This window comes from Stylophora pistillata, chromosome 13, assembly GCF_964205215.1.
Source record: "Stylophora pistillata chromosome 13, jaStyPist1.2, whole genome shotgun sequence".
Taxonomy (NCBI): Eukaryota; Metazoa; Cnidaria; class Anthozoa; order Scleractinia; family Pocilloporidae; genus Stylophora; species Stylophora pistillata.
The window spans coordinates 21182574-21202269 of record NC_142531.1 but is presented as its reverse complement, the minus strand read 5'-3'; the positions used below and the strand labels follow the sequence as shown (position 1 = coordinate 21202269).

The following is a 19696-nucleotide window of genomic DNA, read 5'->3' as shown; positions in this document are numbered from 1 at the left end:
TTGCGCATGCCTTTTGATAGATTTTCTGGTATTGTAAACTTTGAAAAAATGGCGCGTTCCTTTTACGGAAATTCCAATGTGGTTTCGCTTCAATAGATTCCTGAAACTTAAAACGCTCAACACCTGCCAGTTGTCGCCTTTAAAGAAGATGTAAAGTGCATGGATACATCGGCTGGTTTTTTGGTCGCCATCGAAGATCGAATTTTAAAATTCTATATGGCGATCTTGCGCGATGCATTGGAATGTACGAGATGAACTTGATTACATGTCAGCTAAGGCTGATCGCATGAAGTATGGAAAGTTTGAAAGCGATCGCCGATGATAATTCGCAAAAGGAAAATAATCCCTTCCTCACAACATATATAAAAGAGAGAAGTCTGCAGAGAGAAGTTCCGTTATCCAACGTAGACCCGAACTTCGTTACAGATCAAGGCGAGTGTATGTAAGAGTTGGTTTGTCAACTGGCAGCAATAGAAGTAGTAGTACCAGGACGTTATGATTTTGAGAAATAACACCACAGTCGTTTTTATCATGTTAAGATATTAATATTGATAATCAAATCATAATTATTTAGAAGTGCAGACTCTTCTGTAACACCGGTGAGCATTTTCACTGTTTAATTTCCGACAAAGGTTTTCGTAAACGTTTGTCCATGAGCGCTTTAGGATTTCGGGTGTTGTAGAAGCAAAGCCACCGAGAAGAATGCCTCTCTCCTCCCCCCCCCCCCTACCACCCTTACCTTTACTGTGCCATGGTATGAAGGTAGCCAGAGGACAGGATTAAGGTTGAACAATTAATGGAACACACTCAAATTATCCCTATGCATCTTTTTTATGTTTTGCTTTTCTTTCCTATCACTTTCAGAAGCAAAATCCCAGCAACCTTTAAAGGTGAGGAATATGACAACTCAGGCACAGAACCACAGGCCCCATGATCAAGCACAACTTGTGGATAAGTTTAGGAAGCTACGGCAGTGGCAACAACAACAGCAGGAGAGTATGTTCCGTCAACAGCAACAACAGATGGAGACGCTTAGGATGGAACAAAACAAACTCCAAAGCATCTTAGCTGCCCAAAGAAAACTTCAAGGACAAACTGCTACAAGCACCTCAATGTATCCTCCAAACTCAGGAACTGTTTTGAGTCAATCCCAATCTGTTGCAGAAAGATCACTGGCTGTCACAAGTCAACTACAGCAGGGAAGTGTGAGACTGCAGGCCCCTTTAGATAGGGGGTCAAGAGTGCAGTTTGAAGATGGTGGCTTTGAGCCTGTGAGGAATAACTCAAATGCCTTTCTGAGATCCACACCAACATCTTCAGAACCCTCCCATGCTATGGACCAAATTGCTTTGGAGATGCAAACAAGACAGCTTGGATCACAACAATTTGGTGAATCTGAACCAAAATTTTCTGCGAATGAGAAAGACAGACTTCGAGCCAGTTTGCCTCATCTGAATGAGACGGTTTATCCTGTAATGTGGAACTCATCAAATTACCGTTTCCCCCTTGGAGCTATTCCACTTGTGGCTGGTAGCAGGATGACACCCATTCCAGAACAGCCCACAACTGGATCAGCAATGGCAAGTAACCCTGTTACCCACCCTGGGATGACTGAAATTCCTCAACATTTTCAGAGTCCAGTTATTGGTCAAAGACCAGGTGATATGTTTCAGAACAATCCTGCAACAAATAGTGGCGACTGTCCAGAACTGAACCTTGAAAGAATTGACACTGCACAGTATGGAAGAAATTCAGCAATGACACCAGAACTAGAGAGGTTGTGGAGTCATAATGCAGGTGTAGAAGGAATGGCTGATGCAGATTCTCAAGAGGATGAGCGCTCGGAAGCAGACACTTTAAGTGGAGTTTATCCTCTCTATGATTCAGAGCCTGACATGGGTTTTAATGAGATAGAAGATGAGAATGACGAAGAGGCTGTAAATGTGGAGTCAGATGTTGAGGAAGAATTGGAGGAAAGTTATGAAAGGGATAGAACTGTTATAGAGTTACTGGCTCAATCACAGGATTCTGAGGAAGCGGTGAGTTTTCAAGAGTTTTTAAAGCTGAAATTTTGAGTGTTAGCCCTTTGAGGAGGTGGCATGGCTGAGTGGTTAGGGTGCTGGACTTGAAATCCAGTGTCCCGGGTTCAAATCCTCTACCCTGCCACTCACTGGATTTGTTCTTGGTTGCCCCCAATTCAAATCCTCGGCTGTGCTCTGTAAATAGCCCACTGGTCTGCCTCCTGCCAGTGTGGATTTTTAAGTACTTCATTAGTCTACATTGTGGCTGAAAAGACCCTAAGGGGGAGCTTCAATTTACATATTTATTTTATTTTATTTATTTGTCAGAGCAGAGGGCTGACTAATGGCTAATTCTAGAAATGATAGTTCAAGAAACTCTTTACTGTGGCTAATTTGCCTTAATTACTGACGTAGTTTGTAAGAGGAACTACTCTGAAGCTCCTCTTGCTTAATAAGAAGCATTGCCACAATTTGATGATAGACAAACTTGTTCTGATTACAAGGAAAATTTGTAAATGCCAGCAAACTGAAAAAAGGACATTTTAGAAACTTAAATGGGGTAAGGGCTTGGCTAATTATTTTGTATGACAAGCTTCCCCTCTTCAAAGTGTTTGCCACCCCTTCACAGTGCTTTCGATAAGATTTGAAATAGGTGGCTACCACAGTACAGCACCCGCCGGAGATCGACTTGAGTGCAACTTGAGCATGGTGACCACGACTTGAGCGCGGTGAAATATACCTGGTGACTCACAACAGAATACCTGCTGGAGCTCCAGCGTGTGCCGGGTCTTATTGAAAGCACTGCCTTTGATAAGAATCGACAGAACTATATGGAGAAATATCAATATGACAATAGCATTTGTTTATTGCATTTGATTTAGCACAAAATGAATGCTCATGAACCTATGACGCTGTTCCTTACTTTTTATTTAATAAGCAAGAATGAATGAATGATGTGTTCTTTTTTGCCTATTTTCAGAATGAACAACATATGAAAGAAAACTGTCAGACTGAAGTTGGAGATGAGATACCAATTAAACCAGGCATAGGTATAACTTATGAAGTTCAAAAGAAAAAATTTTATCAAAATAGTGGAATTAAACCAGGTATAGATATAAGTTGTGAAGTTCAAAAGAAAATTAAAGTTTTACAAAAATAGTCGAACAAATGAGCATGATCCAAACAAAGGCCACAAAGTTTTTTTAAAAATATTTCATGCTTAAGACACCTTGTTTTTTGTTTCAAGGTGCATTTACATTATCTACTGCAGTCTCTGGTCTATGTTTCATCTTTAAGAATATTCTTTGTGTCAGGCAGGTAGTACAAAATGACCCACAGGGGTGATGTGGGTGGGGGGGGTCCAGGCCCCGCTGGACCCTCCATTTGAATCCACCAGTGCTGTTGAATTGTAAAGTTATTAGTGCACAAGGGGTCAAGACTGTCCCATTGTAATTAAAAAAAAAAAAAATTATGGATCAATGAAGACTGCTTTCTCTTTTGAAAAATTCTTTTTGGATTTCAATTTTTGTTTTTGTTTTTTGCAGGAGGATCATCTCGGGCTAAGACATTTGAAGAACTTTTAGAAGAGCAACTCAAACTTGATGCAGAGGTTAGTGTTACTGTTGTAGTTCAATTTTATCCTTGGTTCAAATTTTATTTTCCTTTGTTTCAAACTCATTATCATACATTAACATGACCAAGAACAAAGGAAAATAAAATTTGAACCAAGGATAGAATTGAACTACAACATTACAACTGCATAACTGTTGCCTTTTTCCATTTAATTTGCAAGTCATAATTAATTATGCAACTTAGCAATTGGCAACATTCAGAAATTGGTTGATTATATCAATTTGTTTTGATTAAGGTTTCTGAACAAGTAACAAAAGCTCAAAGCACAACTCATAAACCCCAAAGAACATTTCTGAGAAAAGGGCAAGGACTTGCCCGATTTAAAGGAAAGTCAGCTTCAGCTAAGGTTGTGATGAAAACCAAAGAACCTGCTGTTCAGCTGACAACATTACAACAGAAAAAAGGAAAGAAGACTGGGGATCCTGTGGCAGCTTCATCTCAAGTGGCTAACAAATCAGGTGGAGTGAGTGGAGGTCCTGTGGCACAGAGCAAGGTGAGACTTGCTATCAATGATAATGATGGTTTTTTATTAAAAAAACAGACAAAGAAACAAACAAACATACAGACAAAGAAACAAACAAACATACATACATACAAACAAAAACAATATAGCAGTTCACACATATGTTTCATATGTTTGTTGTTGTTAAACAAAAACAATTTAACACTTTTTCCAAGGGAAAGGAATGAGATAAGTGTAATACTCCACAAGGACTTGTCAGATTTTGAGGATTGATGTGTCAAAGATCAAAGAATTTAGAGATTTTCTGTGTGCACTAACTGTCGGTTGAGTTCATAGGCCCATGGAAAAGGACTAAATTTGCAATATATGTGCATCTAGGCTGTGGTAAATCTGTGTGGACTTCTCTAAAATTTTTCTCCCCAAGTTGATGGCTCAGTATCTTTCTGGTCAGAAGTAAATTTTGTCCCAGTAACTTTAATTTATTGATCAGTTTCTTTTCTTTAAATTTTTTAATGCAGGTGACTCGCAAGGTGGCTTCAAGAAGCCCCCAGGTGATGACAGAAGCATCTGGCTCAACCACATCTGTGAAGCCACAGCAGATCAGGGGGTCCAAACCATTAAAAACCCAAGCACCTTCCTCAGATGGACAACCTGCTGCTCTAACTGTTACCAGACCTGCTGTGATGCCCACAAGGTACAGTGTACACGTTCATGTGACATGCAGTTATTAGTTGTCATCCGTGTGTTAATGTCCAATAGGTGGTTTTCACGTTACGTCATCGCCGCCATGTTGGTGGACGCAAACAATAGATATCTCATTAACTTCTTTTGTTCGTCCACCAGCATTTGTTCCTTTCACCATTGTTACCTGTGTCTCTAGAGATTGGTTGCAAACCACCTCTTGTCAACTTTTGCTGCAAAGTTAGTTATCTAAATAAAAACTATTGGCCATGATGACCAAGCAGGTTCCAGCTTGGAGCACTGTATGTAGCATAAATCGTGCTGTATCAAACTGTCATCTTCATTTGATCGTATGCTTTACAGTGTCGCGTCCAATGGACCAGAGGAGAGGGATCCACATTCTGTGTGTAACAGTATTGATGCCTCTTTCCAAATGAGGCTAAAAGAATTAGAAGAAAAACAAGAGGTAAACATTCACTTTTGTACATGTACAGTATACCTTGATACCTTAACAATGGCAATGATAATGGTAACGTAAATAATGACGTTATTCAGTATGACCCAGGCATACTCGGAAAAAAGAACTCCGCGTTCACCAAATAGGAGTCAAACTTACGACCTTCCCATCATTAAAGACTAAGAAAGATGGCAAGTTTTGAGATCGGTAAAGAAATATAGAAAGGTGTGCGGTTCGATTACTCATGGGGACTCAGAATTTTTTTGGTTGTTCCACGCTCGTGACTAGACGAAAAAACATCTTTCTATAACCCTCCAATTAGTAACCTCTAAGCTCTAATGTAACTCTGAGCTGTAGTGGACACGTGGCAGGCTAGGCCGTTTAATTAGGTCCATGGTAACAAACTTCCTGCAGAATGCTAGGATAGGAATTTGTCGAATGTGATACTTTTGTGCGAGTATGATGTAATTGAAGATAGTAAATAACCTGGACCATCTCCATGTACATAATGGTAATGGTTTATAAAATTGATAATGATAACAAGGATATATAAAATAATATATGATTGCAAGAATATATCGCTCTCGACATTGCGATCCTAGCAGTATGCAGTATACGTAGACGCGTGTCATAGAACTTCGTAATATGCTCTGCTCACCATAGAGTAATCTGAAAGTCTGAGGATCGATTCTTCATGGGGACTCGGAATTTATTTTTTTGTCCCACGCTCGTGACAAGACGAAAAATATCTCAATTTCTTTACCGAGCTCTAAACTTACCATCCTTCTTGTTCTACTTACAAGAATATTATTCTTGATAATGTTTTCTTGACATCACAATTATGATAGCGATACTTTCATTGCATTAAAAATTAGTTTCTATTTAGTACCTTCTCTTAGTTTGGACTTTTGCTGCACCTTTTTAGTTGGAAGAAGAAGAACTTGAAGAATTTGAGCTCCTTGAACAAGCGGCGGCAAATGCTTCCTTTTCATCCAACTCCTCAGTGGTCGTTAAAGTGTTGGCCAAAGCCAGAGGAGGAAGTGCACTGATCAGTAAAAATAACGCAAAGGAAGGAACTGTTAACAAGCCCGAAAACAAAGGTAGGGATGGGATCAATACAGAGTTATAAATGCAAGTGTTATTTCTAGTTAAAAAGAAAAGAGTGTTTGTTTTTTTGTTTGTTTGTTTTTTTTTTTTAAGTGACAAACAAAACCTTAAGACGCTCAGTTCCCGGTGATACGTCTTTCACAGGTGCAGGTGGAATTCTGAGCCCTGTTGACACAGGCTATGGTAGTGGAGATTGTAAAGTGACTCTGTCAGATGATGGGCCCGAACAACCACCCGTGGGTAGTCAAGTGAGAGAGCTTCGTGATAATGGTAAGTATTGGATCCTAGCGCGCGCTTTTATTGAATAAATTTAGACAAAGATCCCCGCAGGAGACTTTAGCAATTGCCATTAGGAAAAACGAGGAAATAAAAGGGATTGTTATCGATAAACAGGAGACCAAATTATTACCGATGATACTACGACGGTATTCTCTGATACAGAGTCGGCCTATAAACTTTTTCAATTGTTAGACAAATTTAAAAAGTTTCAGGTTTAAAGGTAACTAGTTCAAAGACAGAGGGACTCTGGTGGATAAGATCTTTAAAAGGAAGTGAAATGAAACCACTTGGAATCAAATGGGCACAAGATCCCATAAAAGCCCTGGCGACCTTCTTCTCGTATAATAAAAAATTGCTCTATCTGAAGAACTTCACGGAAAAACTTAACAAGATAAAAAAACTAATTAATATCTGGTCTTCTAGAGGATTATCCCTTTATGGAAAGGTGACTATAGTTAAATCTTTGCTTCTACCGAAGGTTGTGTACGTGACATCTTTGTTACCTACCCCTGAAAATATGATTTAAGAATAAACCATTTGATTTACAACTTTTTATGGAAAGGAAAAGGCAAAGTAACTAGAAAATCTGCGATAAATGATTTTGAAGGAGGAGGCTTCAAAATGGTTGATATTGAAAGTATGATTAAATCTCTCTGTCTCGCCTGGCTGAAAACAATCTTTGGCGATAATTTTGGCGCATGGAAAAATTATTTAGAATATCTTTCAAAAGAAACAGGCGGGTCTGTTTCTTTTTAATTGTAACTATAACGTCAAAGACTTAACTATCAGTTCTTAATTCTACATGGAGTCATTGAAATGGTGGTCTGAATTTCGGAAAGATAATGCGGTTGAAACTAATTGGCTTTACCGAATTTGGAATAACCAGAAAATAAGAATAAACAACAAACCAGTCTTTTATAAAAGGTTCTTTAATTATGGAATTCAGACAGTGGGAGACCTGCGTTTTGATCTCAACAACATTCTTATGAACTAATCGCAGAACACTTACATAAGACGAATTTTGTAGAATGGACCGGTATTCGCCACTGTACCGCTTGATCTAAGGAATGTCTATCGTTATCCAGATTATAGTCCTAAATCCATCTTTCAAAATTTACTGCGGCCTTTTTGATGAAACTAAAAAGAAATCAAAAGACTATAACTCTCTTTTTGTCCGTAAAAGGCTTGCTTTCCAAATAACACGAGAAAATTGAAGTGTGAATTTAATTTAACCGGTGAGGCACTGAAAAAAGCCTTTTCTCTTCCCCATTCAGTTGCTTTTGAGCCATGTGTTAAGGCTTTCCAGTTCAAACTTTACACGCATTCAAAATTACACAAAATCGGGTATATTGTAGATGATCTATGTTCTTTCTGCAAACGTGAATCAGAAACAATGCAGCATTTCTTTTATAGGGATTGCTCTTATTCAATATCTTTCTGGAAAGATTTTGAATTATATTACTTATCTTGGACAAAACAGCAGATACATCTTAATTTGAAGGATATATTAATCGGTCTTTGAACTCCAGAACTTCCCTTACTTAACTATCTGTTACTTATAGGAAAAATTTATCTATGGGCGTGTAGAAGGAATAAAGAACTTCCAAGTATACGTGGTTTTCAATCAAAAGTCAAATTAAAGTACGAGACTGAAAAATATGTCTGTGCCAAAAATAATAATTTAGATATATTTAGGAAGAAGTGGGCAATATAAATACTAGAGGTAGTTGAATAATTTAGAATACGTCGGGCTCAAACAGGTGCGACTTTGTTATGTAAACTTGTTCGTGAGTGTGCGAATGAGCTGTGTTATACCGTGGGTCCTATTTATTATGTTCAGTGCAGTAGTTGAGTATTGTAATGAAAGTTATGTAAACAGTTGTGTGTAATGCAATAAAATGAAAAAAAAAAATGTTGTCAGTGACACAAAATGAAGGGTAGTAACCTTGTGTCACGACAGGAAACAAGATCCTGATGTTACCCTATTTCATATTCCATAACAGAGAGTGTAGATGGAGATAGTGATGTGACTCTACAGGAGATCAGTTTAGACAGTGCCTTGGAACTTGATTGCGGTCAAAACGAAAGGATAAAAGCAGCTGGAGACCAACGGAGGGGTAAAAAATTAAGATTTTTTCTCTTTTTAGCCAAGGAAAACACGTCAAACTGATCATAGTGAAATAAATAAGAAATAATTTGACGAGTGGATGAAAGACAAATAAAGAAATGATTCTTGCAGGTGAGCTGGAATTAGAGGATTTGCGCGAAAGAAGCCTGAAATAATTTAGGCTTCGACAGGATTCGAACTTGTGCCTCCCAAAGACTTTTTTGACGCTACTAGTAACTGAGGAGGGAGGCCGCGTGTCAAGCGCTTTGTCCACGCTGTTGTTTTGTGTGCGAGAATTCAATCGTTTCTTCGAAACTGCTGAACGAGATACTCGAAAAGTTCTTCCGGCGTCTCGATTCTCGAAAGTTTCAAGAATCGAGACTGTTTCTAATCGAGACTCTTGAATCTTTTCCAAGTTGTAAATTAGTTTAAAAGAATATTTATAAAGAGCACTAATATAGTTAATTATCTATTCTGAAAAGCCTCAATAGGAGAATTTAATAAAGTATATTTATTTATTTACTTTCAACTTATTTTGAGCGGTGCTGTAGGGTTCGTCCTTCCTTTATAGGAATCTGATTCCATAATTTGAAACAGCTCACACGCGAGGATCATTTGTTTATTTGAAAATTACGAGACTAGGTCACTCACTTGTGACTTTTCCATTTCTCTACAGTCCTTGCCCCTGTTTACGTTAATCCTCCCTCGACTGAAAGTGACGACGAGTTTAATGACGCGGACACGTGGGCTGCAATAAAGAAACAGGCAGGTACAAACATTGAGAAGATGGAGAAGAAAGTTGAAGTCGACTCCGGCGACGATGACGATGATGATGCAGATGACAGTGATGTGACAATCAGTGACATCTTCCCACTGGTAACATCCACTCCGCCTGTACCTCGAAAGGTGGGCCAGCCTCAAAATAGCAAAGGAACAGAAGTAATGGATGATGAGGTGCTGGCTGCGTCGAGTCCACCAACATCAGCGCTTGTTACTAAGCTGTTTCCACAGTTGAAGCCAAAGCAGAAAGCTGCTGTAAGTACTTCAGTGGTAATTCGTGTCATGAACATGAGAAAATGCCCTTTCTATGATCCTTGAAAGAATTTGTAACATTCAAGGCCTTACCTCATAAAACGATCATTCGTGTCGACGGGTCTTTGAGACCAACCGCAATGTGTGCACAGCTTCCAAATCAATACCACAACTGCGATTTATTTCATAGCTGAGTTATCCACTTGCAGTTGATTTGAACGACTTCTTTTGGTAACAATCATCTATCGCAACAACAAAGATTGAACATAAAGTTTCGTATGTCGCACGAAGGGGATTTTCGCTGCGTTAAGTGCGTCCTGGTGATGTAAACTTTTCAATATACACCCTGTCTAAATATTTTACATTAACGACTTCGAAGATACCATTGATCGATGAAATAAATATCATAGCTTATAGCATTCTATGCAAGATGTAATGCACTAACTATTGTCGATACGAATGCTTGAAGATTAGTACACTGAACCTCAAAACTCTTAACAGAATTTGAAATACACTCACCTCATTCGGTCTGCTCCCGCTCCCTCCCTGTAGTTAGTAGTGAACTTAAGCAGTCACCACGGCAACGCCACGGAAGACGTCGATTAAAAAATGAGTTTCTACTTTTAGTTAGAATTTCGAAAATGGCTACATGTGTTTACCGTCTCATAGGGCGCCATACCTCAAACTCAACATAACGCATAAAAGTAGCGTTGAGTTCCAAATGTAAATTAAAATAATTTGCCGCTGCCGTTTCGGTTCGCAGACGACGCAAATTTCGGTGATTTCACGTTGTTGTTTTGTAAAAGACGGCTAAGAAATGTACAAAGTTTTAAAACGCACTTGCTGGGCTATTGTTCTGCCAATTAAATCTATTGTTTTTCCACGTTCTCGTTGCCGTAGCCGTCGTGGTTTGCTTAAAGTCCCTAGTAGGGAACTTAAGCAGTCACGACGGCCACGCCACGGAAGACGTCGATTAAAAAATGAGTTTCTACTTTTAGTTAGAATTTCGAAAATGGCTACATGTGTTTACCGTCTCATAGGGCGCCAGACCTCAAACTCAACATAACGCATAAAAGTAGCGTTGAGTTCCAAATGTAAATTAAAATAATTTGCCGCCGCGGTTTCGGTTCGCAGACGACGCAAATTTTGGTGATTTCACGTTGTTGTTTTGCAAAGGACGGCTAAGAAATGTACAAAGTTTTAAAACGCACGTGCTGAGCTATTGTTCTGCCAATTAGATCTATTGTTTTTCCACGTTCTCGATGCCGTTGCCGTCGCCGTCGTGGTTTGTTTAAATTCCCCAGTAAAGTAGTGTCAGTAACAAGTTCCCTTACTGTATGAGTGTAAAGCTTTTAATTCCCAGATGCTATGCTGCTGACTTACAGATAACTCGTCGCGAGAAGAACTCAAAGATCAACTTTACTATTTTATTATCTTACTAAAGCAGGCTGTCAGCAAACAAGCCACAACTGATGCTTCTAAGAACCCGTCTGACAAAGGTAACACGGAAGAGCACATAGACACGGTTCAGAGTATTGCAGTCAGGGAGAAGCTCAAGGAATTGGAAACCGAGATTGATAAGTTCAGAACTGAAAACGCAGCTCTGGCCAAAATTAGAAGAGAACGAGAAGAGGTAAGGGAAAAATTGTGTTGCGTAACTTACAAGGCGAACGCCACTGTATGGTTTCCATACGAGTTTTAATGCGAATTACATTGCCTTTGTTTAAGCGAGAGACGTGAGTCTAAGTGGAAGCGTGAGGGCTGCTTATTAAAAAAAATTTAAGCCTTTGTCCAACAAAACCGCGTTTTAAGCTATCTTCAATTTGAACGAACCTTTCACCTGAACATTTATTTTTGTGAGCAGTGTCAAGAAGGCCCAAAGTTAATAATGGATGAAAATTTATTTAATTAAATCAATCCTTGTAAAGAGAAACCCTGAGGCCCACTGATTGTGTAAAACCGTTTTTTTTTTTTGTTAGACCTCGTGTAAATAACCGGCCCTTAGAGTATGGCGGGTAGAAAACAATTTTCTCATAGTTTCCATGATGTCAAATGACAAACTCTATATGAGGATTACAGCCAATGACTTTTTCCTGACTCTAAACCGCTCACTTAGTTTTGGTATTTGTTTCCTTTACATGCTGTTAAAACAGTCTCATATTTTACAGGGCTTGAAAAAATTACAAACGGAAATAGCTGCGTTCGAGAAACAGAAGACAGAAGAACTTGAGCGATTAGAGCAGTTTAGGGAGGAGGAGATGCGGAAGCTACGGTCTGTGTTCATGACTAGCATTTTCCAGGCGTTCAGTTAGGAAAGCAAAGCGTGATAGTAAACATTGCGATAGTTGCGGAGTGAAATAAAGGGGGAGGTCTGGGTCGGGTTTGGTCCCTCGAACCGAAAAAGGAGGGAGACTAGGGTCGAGTGACCCGACCCGAGAAAGCCAATAACAGGTTAAAACACAAAATTCTCGCTAGCTTGCCCGTTCGTTTGCTTGTCGATGGTTATTGAAGCTAAATGTAGTTTAGGTCAGGTTAAAACCAAGTCAGTGCAAGGAAATTTCCATGTACTTTCTCTCACTTTGCTTTTCTGCTTCGCTTGCTTTCAGCCTCTATACTATTCATAAGCCAAGTGAAGGAATGTTCATTAATTTTACTGATTGATCACATGACTCGTACATGTACTTTCCGTCAAGTTTGGATTATCAGTCAGGTTTATGTAGCACCTAATATACCTTAATTGCTGAGTGTCTTCAAACCAAGATGCCTCAAAGTTAATCTTCAAACTTACGAATTTTAGCCGTGAAAGACGAGTGTTTGAAAAGTATCAGAAAGCTGCCCGTTCAATGCCGGACAAGAAAGAACGCGAAGAGATCGAGAGTTTACGAGAACAGGTAACTTATAAAAACGTCATTCTGTAAAGATAAGATTTGTGTTTGCGGCCTTGAGAAAAAAGTGGTAAGATTTTTGTTTTCAAAACTTTCAAAGCAATCTATTTTTTTTTTTTTTTTTTTTTTTTGCAGTAAATGGCTTGAACCCGTGGGTAACATGTGAAGGTGTAGTCTGATCGTCCGGGTGAGTGTAGTCCTGAGAAGGACTGTTGTCGGTGGTAGTGACTGACGCTTCGACAACCTGTGCGGAAGTCATCATCAGAGTCTGACTCTGATGATGATTTCCGCACAGGTTGTCGAATCTGACTCTGATGATGACTTCCGCACAGGTTGTCGAAACGTCAGTCACTACCACCGACAACAGTTCATCTCAGGACTACACTCACCCGGACGATCAGACTACACCTTCATATTTTTTTTTTTGTAAGGTATGGTTGATTTTTTGTTCAGTAAACATGAAATGAATTAAGCTGTTTAATTTGACGAAAATAGACTGAAATAAGCCAAATGTTCCCTCGCCGAATTTTTTCATGGGTTGAACAACGTTGACACAAATTGTCCATTTTAAACCGCCGTACCCCTCTCAATAGGTAACGGAGTTGCAAGAAGAACTTAAGCGACGCGAATCACGCTGGTCAGCGGCTTCTACGCGTTCCCGCCAAAAGATCGAGGCCTTGGAAGAACAGAACAAAGAACTACAAGAAGAGGTGAAACTGTTAGAACACTATCGAGTGCAACAGTGGAGAGAGGACGAACAAGCTAAGGTTAGGCATGCCCTAGTGAAACACCGTGGAGATACAGTAACTGTGTGTGCCTTTGCCAGAGTGCTACTAAGTCCCACCCAAAAAAAAAAAAAAGACTAACTTTAATTTTGGAGGACTTATAATCTGTTCGCAGGCAAAAGAAGAAGAACAATCAAGACTGAAGAAACCTTTGTTGCGCAAAACTGCCAAGACGACGGAAGAAGGTAGCTTGATATATGGTGTCCTGGATTTCTGTTTACATACATACATACGTTAGTTGACCACTCCCTATAGGGGCATTTTAGGGCCAATTCCCACCCATCCCACCCCAGGGGAAGATATCCACTACACAGTAACCTCGTGCTTGGGAAATTAACGTCTCCTACCCCTAACCCTGCAGGAGACGGGGCCTACGGTTTATTCGTCCTTATCCGAGAAGACTAGAATATCTATCCATTTTTTGATTTTAGAAAGGTAGCAAATTCTCCTCACTTATTTTAAGACCTTGAGTATCGGTCCGGCCAGGGCACAAACCCTCGACCTCCCGCACAACACAATCCGGCGCTCTAACAAATTGAGTTAACCGGGAGGCGGTTATCCCGGCAAAGGAAATCTGGATTCTTCTGACTTAAGAACGGTTTCAAATGGATGTCATACTTGGAAGAAAGAGGTTTACATCTCTGACTGACATGGTTGGGAATGCCAACAAGCAATAAAAAAATGTGAGAAATGAAACATTTCCTCCCCGGTGTAAGAATCTACTTTTAATGGGACTATTGGCATTGGAAACGACGAATACAAACTACTCCTGTTACAATGATGTGGAATGCATGCTTCGTCACTAACGCCATCTTTTTCAGGAAATGCCTTTGTACAGCTCTTATGAGCAATTTTGGTTACTAATGCCTTAATTCTTGTTCTTGACTACTTACTTGCTCAGAACCAGGGCCCAGGCTCCCTGTGGGTCATCGATCTCCTCCCACGAGACCAGCTCTTGCTGAAGTAGTGCCCAGATCTACTCCGGAAAATGCAACCATTGATCCTGAGACCAGGTAATGAAGAAACACTGACTTCATGTATTACAACTATTTTTACAACCATTACAATTTCCCGAAATGTGCTTGGTGGATGACCTGTTCTCATATTTTGGTTGATCTCTTCAACCGATTTTTCTTTCGATTTGCATTCAGACAGATGTATGAGCTAATAACACTGAGTACACTTGAATGAGTCGAACAATCACCGACTTGATTTCAGTAACTATAGCAACGACAACCTTCTCATTCAAAGCTGAAAAAGTACCGAAATGGAGGGATTTAGTTCATGGGACATTGTGTCTATCAGGGATATTTTTCCATATATCTACAGTTCTTCAGTTTGAAAATTGCAAGCCAATCTTTAAATGGTCACAATTTTTCTTAGAAATTTCAACGATTATGATTTATTTGTAACTGGACCACTTGTTCAAATTCGATCCATTATCTTACCTAGGACTGAAGGAGAACCCCCACCCCCACCCCCACCCCCTCTCTTTTGGCGTGCCCGTAATTTTCTTTAGTCTCGCTAAAATGAAGAGAAATTTACGTCGAATTCACTTCTTCATAAATCTTTGTTGTAGGCTACCAGGTGCTGGTATACAAGTTGATACAAACAACAATCGGGCATGGAGTTCTCGCCGAGACGAAAATACTCTAACAGATGTCCTTTTTAAATCAAAGGAAGAAATCAGCTCTGCTGTCATACCTATGGAGGATTACAATCACGATAAACAGAAATCTAAACGAAGGTCAAAACTCATTTATTTCTGACCAAGCTTCTTTCCCACATTTTGTTCAAGTAACTTTAGATAGATCCTTAAAGGTATTTGATTGGTTGAGAAAATTCAAGAAAAGGTATGAACAAATCAGTTATGTGCAACGAATATAGTAAAATGCAGTCATTCGTGGTTGTCTCCAACACGTTTCTCAGTTTGTGGAAGGGGATATTGCCGTTTGTGCTGCATCATTGAGTCGCTTTTGAACACATCTTCCAAAGGGAGGAGAAGTAAGAAGACTTAATGTCAGTTGTTGTTTTAATTAATTCTAATTTCTTCAGTCCTCGAAGAAGAAGCAAAACGCCAGATAGTAGTGAAAAGTTTAAACGAAACGTCCATTTCCAAGACGAGGAAAAACATGATGAGAGTAACGCAAGGGAAAGCAGCGATGCAGATGAAAGAACAAAACAAGATACAAGAGAAATAGTGCATCCTGATGGAAAGGTAATGATGCTCTACAGAGAACTCAGTCAAAAGCAAATATTTCTACTCCTTCCGGATGATATGCATGGCATTAGCCCTCATATCCATAGCAGTAGCCCTCTGGTAGTTTGTAATATAATCTCTGGCCCCATGTATACTCCTGAGTGGGGAGAGAGACTTGGCTCTCCAACCAAAGTTGCCAATTTACCCGGAGCTTATCTCAGTTTCCATAGTATGAAGCGACAGTGAGTGTTCCTGTTTCCCCTGAGTGGGATACCAGTTCATCACCAATTATCCTCCCCCCCCCCCCCCCATCTTCAAAACTTTGTCAGGTTTCTTTTAATTTCGCAAGTACTGTTCCCGTCAGAACTTCTCTCCGAGAAAAGTTCTGTTGAACTCAAGCCTCTTTCTCACAACACGACAGGGCTCGCATCCAAACTTCTTGAGCTGAAGTCCAGCAATCTAAGACCACTATTTCTTTAGAAAGCTACCATAAGCTAAGTTAAAACAAATATATTTTCAGGTGGAGAAAGTCAATAGTGACGGGTCTCGTGTGATCTCCTTCGCAAACGGGACAAGAAAAGACATCAGTGTCGACGGCCAAACAATCACCGTCACTTTCTTCAACGGAGATATTAAGCAAATCATGCCGGACCAACGGGTGGTAAGGCGAATTAATACACCTAACATAATAGCCTTCGTGGAGTACCGGCTCATTATTGGCGCTGCCGCTAGAACAATTTTTCCACGCGTGGAAAAAGTCTAAGGCGTGGAACAAAGCGGGAGGTCTGCTTGGGGAGGTTTGCTTAGGGAGATCTAGCACTAGTCATTTGTGCTAGACTTCTCGCTGGTCTGGTATTGCACCAGTCTTCAAACTTTCGCTCGGGCGAAGGAACGCTGGTGTCGCGTCAATTTATTTTCTATAAAATGCCGATTTTCTCTCCGCTGAGCTCCAGCCCACAACAAAAGAGCAACCATGTCCACGTGGTGGGTTTGACGAGAATGAGAAAGTTTCTTGAAGTTATTTTTGGTTACTCTAGTGATGGAAGTTTATTTACCTTGCATTTTCTTATTTCTGTTATAAGATGTACTACTATTCTGACGTTCAAACAACACATACCACTTATCCAGACGGGCTGGAGGTTTTGCAGTTTCCCAGGTTTGAATGCAGTTAACATGTTGCTCCTCTGAAGTTTCTTTTAAAAAGCCTAAAGCGCGGGAAAGTGTGAGCGGCCAAGTCACCATTGGTTTTAACTTTGCATCTGATTGGTTGAGAGGCCAAGGGTGGTACAGGTTTCCTGGACCAGTCACAGAGGGTGTCACAAAGAAAAAGATCTGTGCAATCTTGGATCACTTTCGATAATCAAATGAAAATTGGTCTACTTAGATCTTCCATAACTGGGCTGAAAACAAGTCCAAACAACAATGTTTTTATCTCTTGCTCTTCGGCGACGATCTGTTCCGGGTTTCCATTTTTCTGACGATTTCACCCTAAACTAGGAGCATTCCCTCCTCCTTTCGAGGAAATCCGTCGCGCGAGTCGGGGAAAAAAAATCACTCAAAAATTTGATGTCACTTTTCTTGCTTCTCTTTTCTTGCCTCTTTCTGGTTTGAAAGAAGGGACTGCTCAAAGACTAACTGGTTTGAAAGAAGGGACCGCTCAAAGACTAACTTCACCCATTTGTTCTGTTAACTGTAAATTCCACCGCAAATACACTAACGGATTTTTTCTTGATAACAGTCTAGATGGCTTGACGAGAGTCCTGAACAGGTCTCCTCTAGTAAAATGAGCTAACATGGGAGGAAAAGGGTCAATACTACATTTGCCAGAGAATATCCAGCTCTATTGCAAAAAACTTGTTTTGTGTCATTTTATATTCTATTCAATTCTTAACTATTTCTGATTCAGAATCACTTTCGCTTTTGTCTTTCTAGCAAACAAATCGAGAAGCATTATCCTGATGGGACCAAAGAGATCATCTTTCCTGACCAAACCATTAAGTATCTGTACCCAAACGGAGCCGAGGAATGTGTATTTAGTGACGGCACTATACAGAAAGTTACTGTGGATGGCGAGCGAACCATTGAATTCCCAAATGGACAGAGAGAGACACACACGAAACTCTATAAGGTAAGCAGAGGCAGGTTGTTGTTGGTTCTTGTTAGGGCAACAGTTTGGCCACCCGTCTGTCTTGGACAGGTCAAGCTTTTTCCAGGTTCTGAGTCAAGATCCAAGATCCAAGAGGGAAAGTCTATCACAGGGTACTTCACAGTGCTTCGCCAGTTTTTCTGACAGCTAACCAACGCCCCATTTTCTATTGCTGAGTAGAGAGGGGGACTGAGAAATGAGACTTTCTTCCCTTAGTGGACAAAGTAAAGACCCCACCTCAGGCTTGGGTCAGCGGGCCAACATTTAGGACTTTGCGACCAGCGTAACAGCGACATAATTATAAAAAGTCGATCTTAATACCCATATTACGTGATGTAAAGTAAAAGTAACGAAAAGTCATGCTTGACGTTTTGTACGAGATGCGAAGGACGTGGATATTTGTTACATCTGAAACTTTCTTAACAGATACTGGAAACTCAACAGCCTCCATCACAGCCGTCGTAACTAAATTCCTTGTTTTCAAACCTGACTTCTATGCAAACTCTTTACACTTCTCCTCAAGCAGCCAGCTACATTGACGAAATCGTCTTTTTACATCCTTAAGTTTTCCTTGTTTAAGAATTTCTGTAAGCACGGTATTGATAGCCAATTTTTTTCCTTCCACTTTTGCGTAGAAAAGAGAATACCCTGACGGGACAGTCAAGACAGTGTATCCCGATGGTCGCACAGAGACCCGTTATTCTTCGGGACGGGTGCGGGTTAAAGATAGAGAGGGGCGTGTCCTCGTCGATTCTTCCCACCAGTACAGATGACAGATGCTGTGACGTTGGAGAGATTACTCAAGGGCTTGTAGGAAAAATATGTTATGGAGGCTCAACATCGATAAATGACAATTTCTAACTTATTTTAGTGTTCACCCCCTTTTCAACAAAATAACGAGCTCGTCAGCACACAACTGGGTGCTTGTAAAAATAATACATAATTATTTTTGTTACAGAATCTTGACAACAAGACAAAGGAAATGCTTGTAATAGTATTGTAACTTATCTGCTTGTGCGATTAAATAAGTCTTTTCTGCGTCTTTTTCAGCCCTTTTTCTTTAAGTGTTACCACAAAACAAGGAAATGGAACAAAAATGGCATAAACGTACTAGTTATGGAGTAACGTTTCTAGTTCTCCGGTGATTATCATTTTATGACTTCTCAAGAGAGCGACGAGGTGAGCGATTAAGACTGACAATACCCATTGTCATCATTCAGATGTTAACTCGCAGTTTTAATTAGAATTTAAACTGGCTTTTTTTCTTACTATAACTGTAGAAATTCTCGCGCGCTCATTGGTCGAGAACTATTGGTCATGATAGCTCACCACGAAATTTTCTCCGATTCTTATTGGTTTAAATTGATCACGTGACGCGATAGCCGAAAATAGCCAGATGGATAGTGTCCGTCCGCCGAAAATACCCGGATGGGTAGTACTCACGACGGCCGCGAAGTTAGGCAGATCGGAAAAACAGTGACTTTTCAATTCTGACCGGTAGAACGTATTATTTAGCTAATGTACGGTTGCGAATTATTGACATTTGTGACATGCTGTTCGCATGAATGAATATTTCATTGATCTGCATTTAGTGGGTTTTGATTGTTTTTAAACTGGTGCGCGAAAGAAAATTTAGTGAAGACAATAGCGTGTTTGTCTCGGAACTATCGGTCTGATAGCTGCCCCTTGGAAATTTGATGTTCTTAAAACTAGCATATTTGTTTTAAGAACATCAAATTTCCGCGGAGCAACTATCAGCCGATAGTTCCTCGACAGAAACACTCTATTGTTTAAATAGGGTTGTGGAGGATAAAATGACGTAATAAATCGCAACGCTTAGCAATCCTCACGACAGCAAATTTCTGAAATACGGACAGTGACGAATTTCCGAATTTTAAGAT

The 19696-nt window shown here is 40.0% G+C and overlaps 2 protein-coding genes across 4 annotated transcripts; both read left to right on the top strand.

Moving 5' to 3' along the window:
- Positions 1 to 60: 60 nt before the first annotated feature.
- LOC111329348 (centrosomal P4.1-associated protein-like) lies at positions 61 to 18835 on the top strand. Of its 3 annotated transcripts, none has more exons than XM_088742946.1 (23): positions 61 to 432; positions 865 to 2039; positions 3001 to 3070; positions 3566 to 3630; positions 3889 to 4146; positions 4635 to 4810; positions 5161 to 5263; positions 6180 to 6354; positions 6506 to 6631; positions 8644 to 8757; positions 9424 to 9782; positions 11227 to 11412; positions 11948 to 12051; positions 12577 to 12670; positions 13258 to 13431; positions 13565 to 13634; positions 14351 to 14462; positions 15029 to 15196; positions 15505 to 15667; positions 16170 to 16310; positions 16732 to 16805; positions 17582 to 17777; positions 18431 to 18835. In XM_088742946.1, the coding sequence occupies exons 1-23, from the start codon at positions 294 to 296 to the stop codon at positions 18566 to 18568; spliced, it is 4380 nt and encodes a 1459-aa protein (XP_088599072.1). In that variant the 5' UTR covers positions 61 to 293; the 3' UTR covers positions 18569 to 18835. The 3 variants fall into 3 exon arrangements, with proteins under 3 accessions (XP_088599072.1, XP_088599071.1, XP_088599073.1); XM_088742945.1 differs by having other exon boundaries at positions 11224 to 11412; XM_088742947.1 differs by having other exon boundaries at positions 314 to 438; positions 11224 to 11412.
- On the top strand, positions 7078 to 8637 carry LOC148718130 (uncharacterized). The gene is made up of 3 exons (XM_088743638.1): positions 7078 to 7085; positions 7168 to 7380; positions 8162 to 8637. Exons 1-3 carry the CDS (start codon positions 7078 to 7080, stop codon positions 8352 to 8354), a joined length of 414 nt encoding a protein of 137 aa, XP_088599764.1. The 3' UTR covers positions 8355 to 8637.
- Positions 18836 to 19696: the final 861 nt, after the last annotated feature.

What these genes read in the sequence shown, in the direction of transcription:
- LOC111329348 (XM_088742945.1), top strand. Translation starts at nt 294, where the DNA reads ATGGAAAGTTTGAAAGCGATCGCCGATGATAATTCGCAAAAGGAAAAT. An exon ending in AAACAGAAATCTAAACGAAG is followed by an intron (nt 15,197 to 15,504) that starts GTCAAAACTCAT and finishes TAATTTCTTCAG; the next exon opens with TCCTCGAAGAAGAAGCAAAA. An exon ending in TCATGCCGGACCAACGGGTG is followed by an intron (nt 16,311 to 16,731) that starts GTAAGGCGAATT and finishes TTCTGTTATAAG; the next exon opens with ATGTACTACTATTCTGACGT.
- LOC148718130 (XM_088743638.1), top strand. An exon ending in CTTTCAAAAGAAACAGGCGG is followed by an intron (nt 7,381 to 8,161) that starts GTCTGTTTCTTT and finishes AATCGGTCTTTG; the next exon opens with AACTCCAGAACTTCCCTTAC.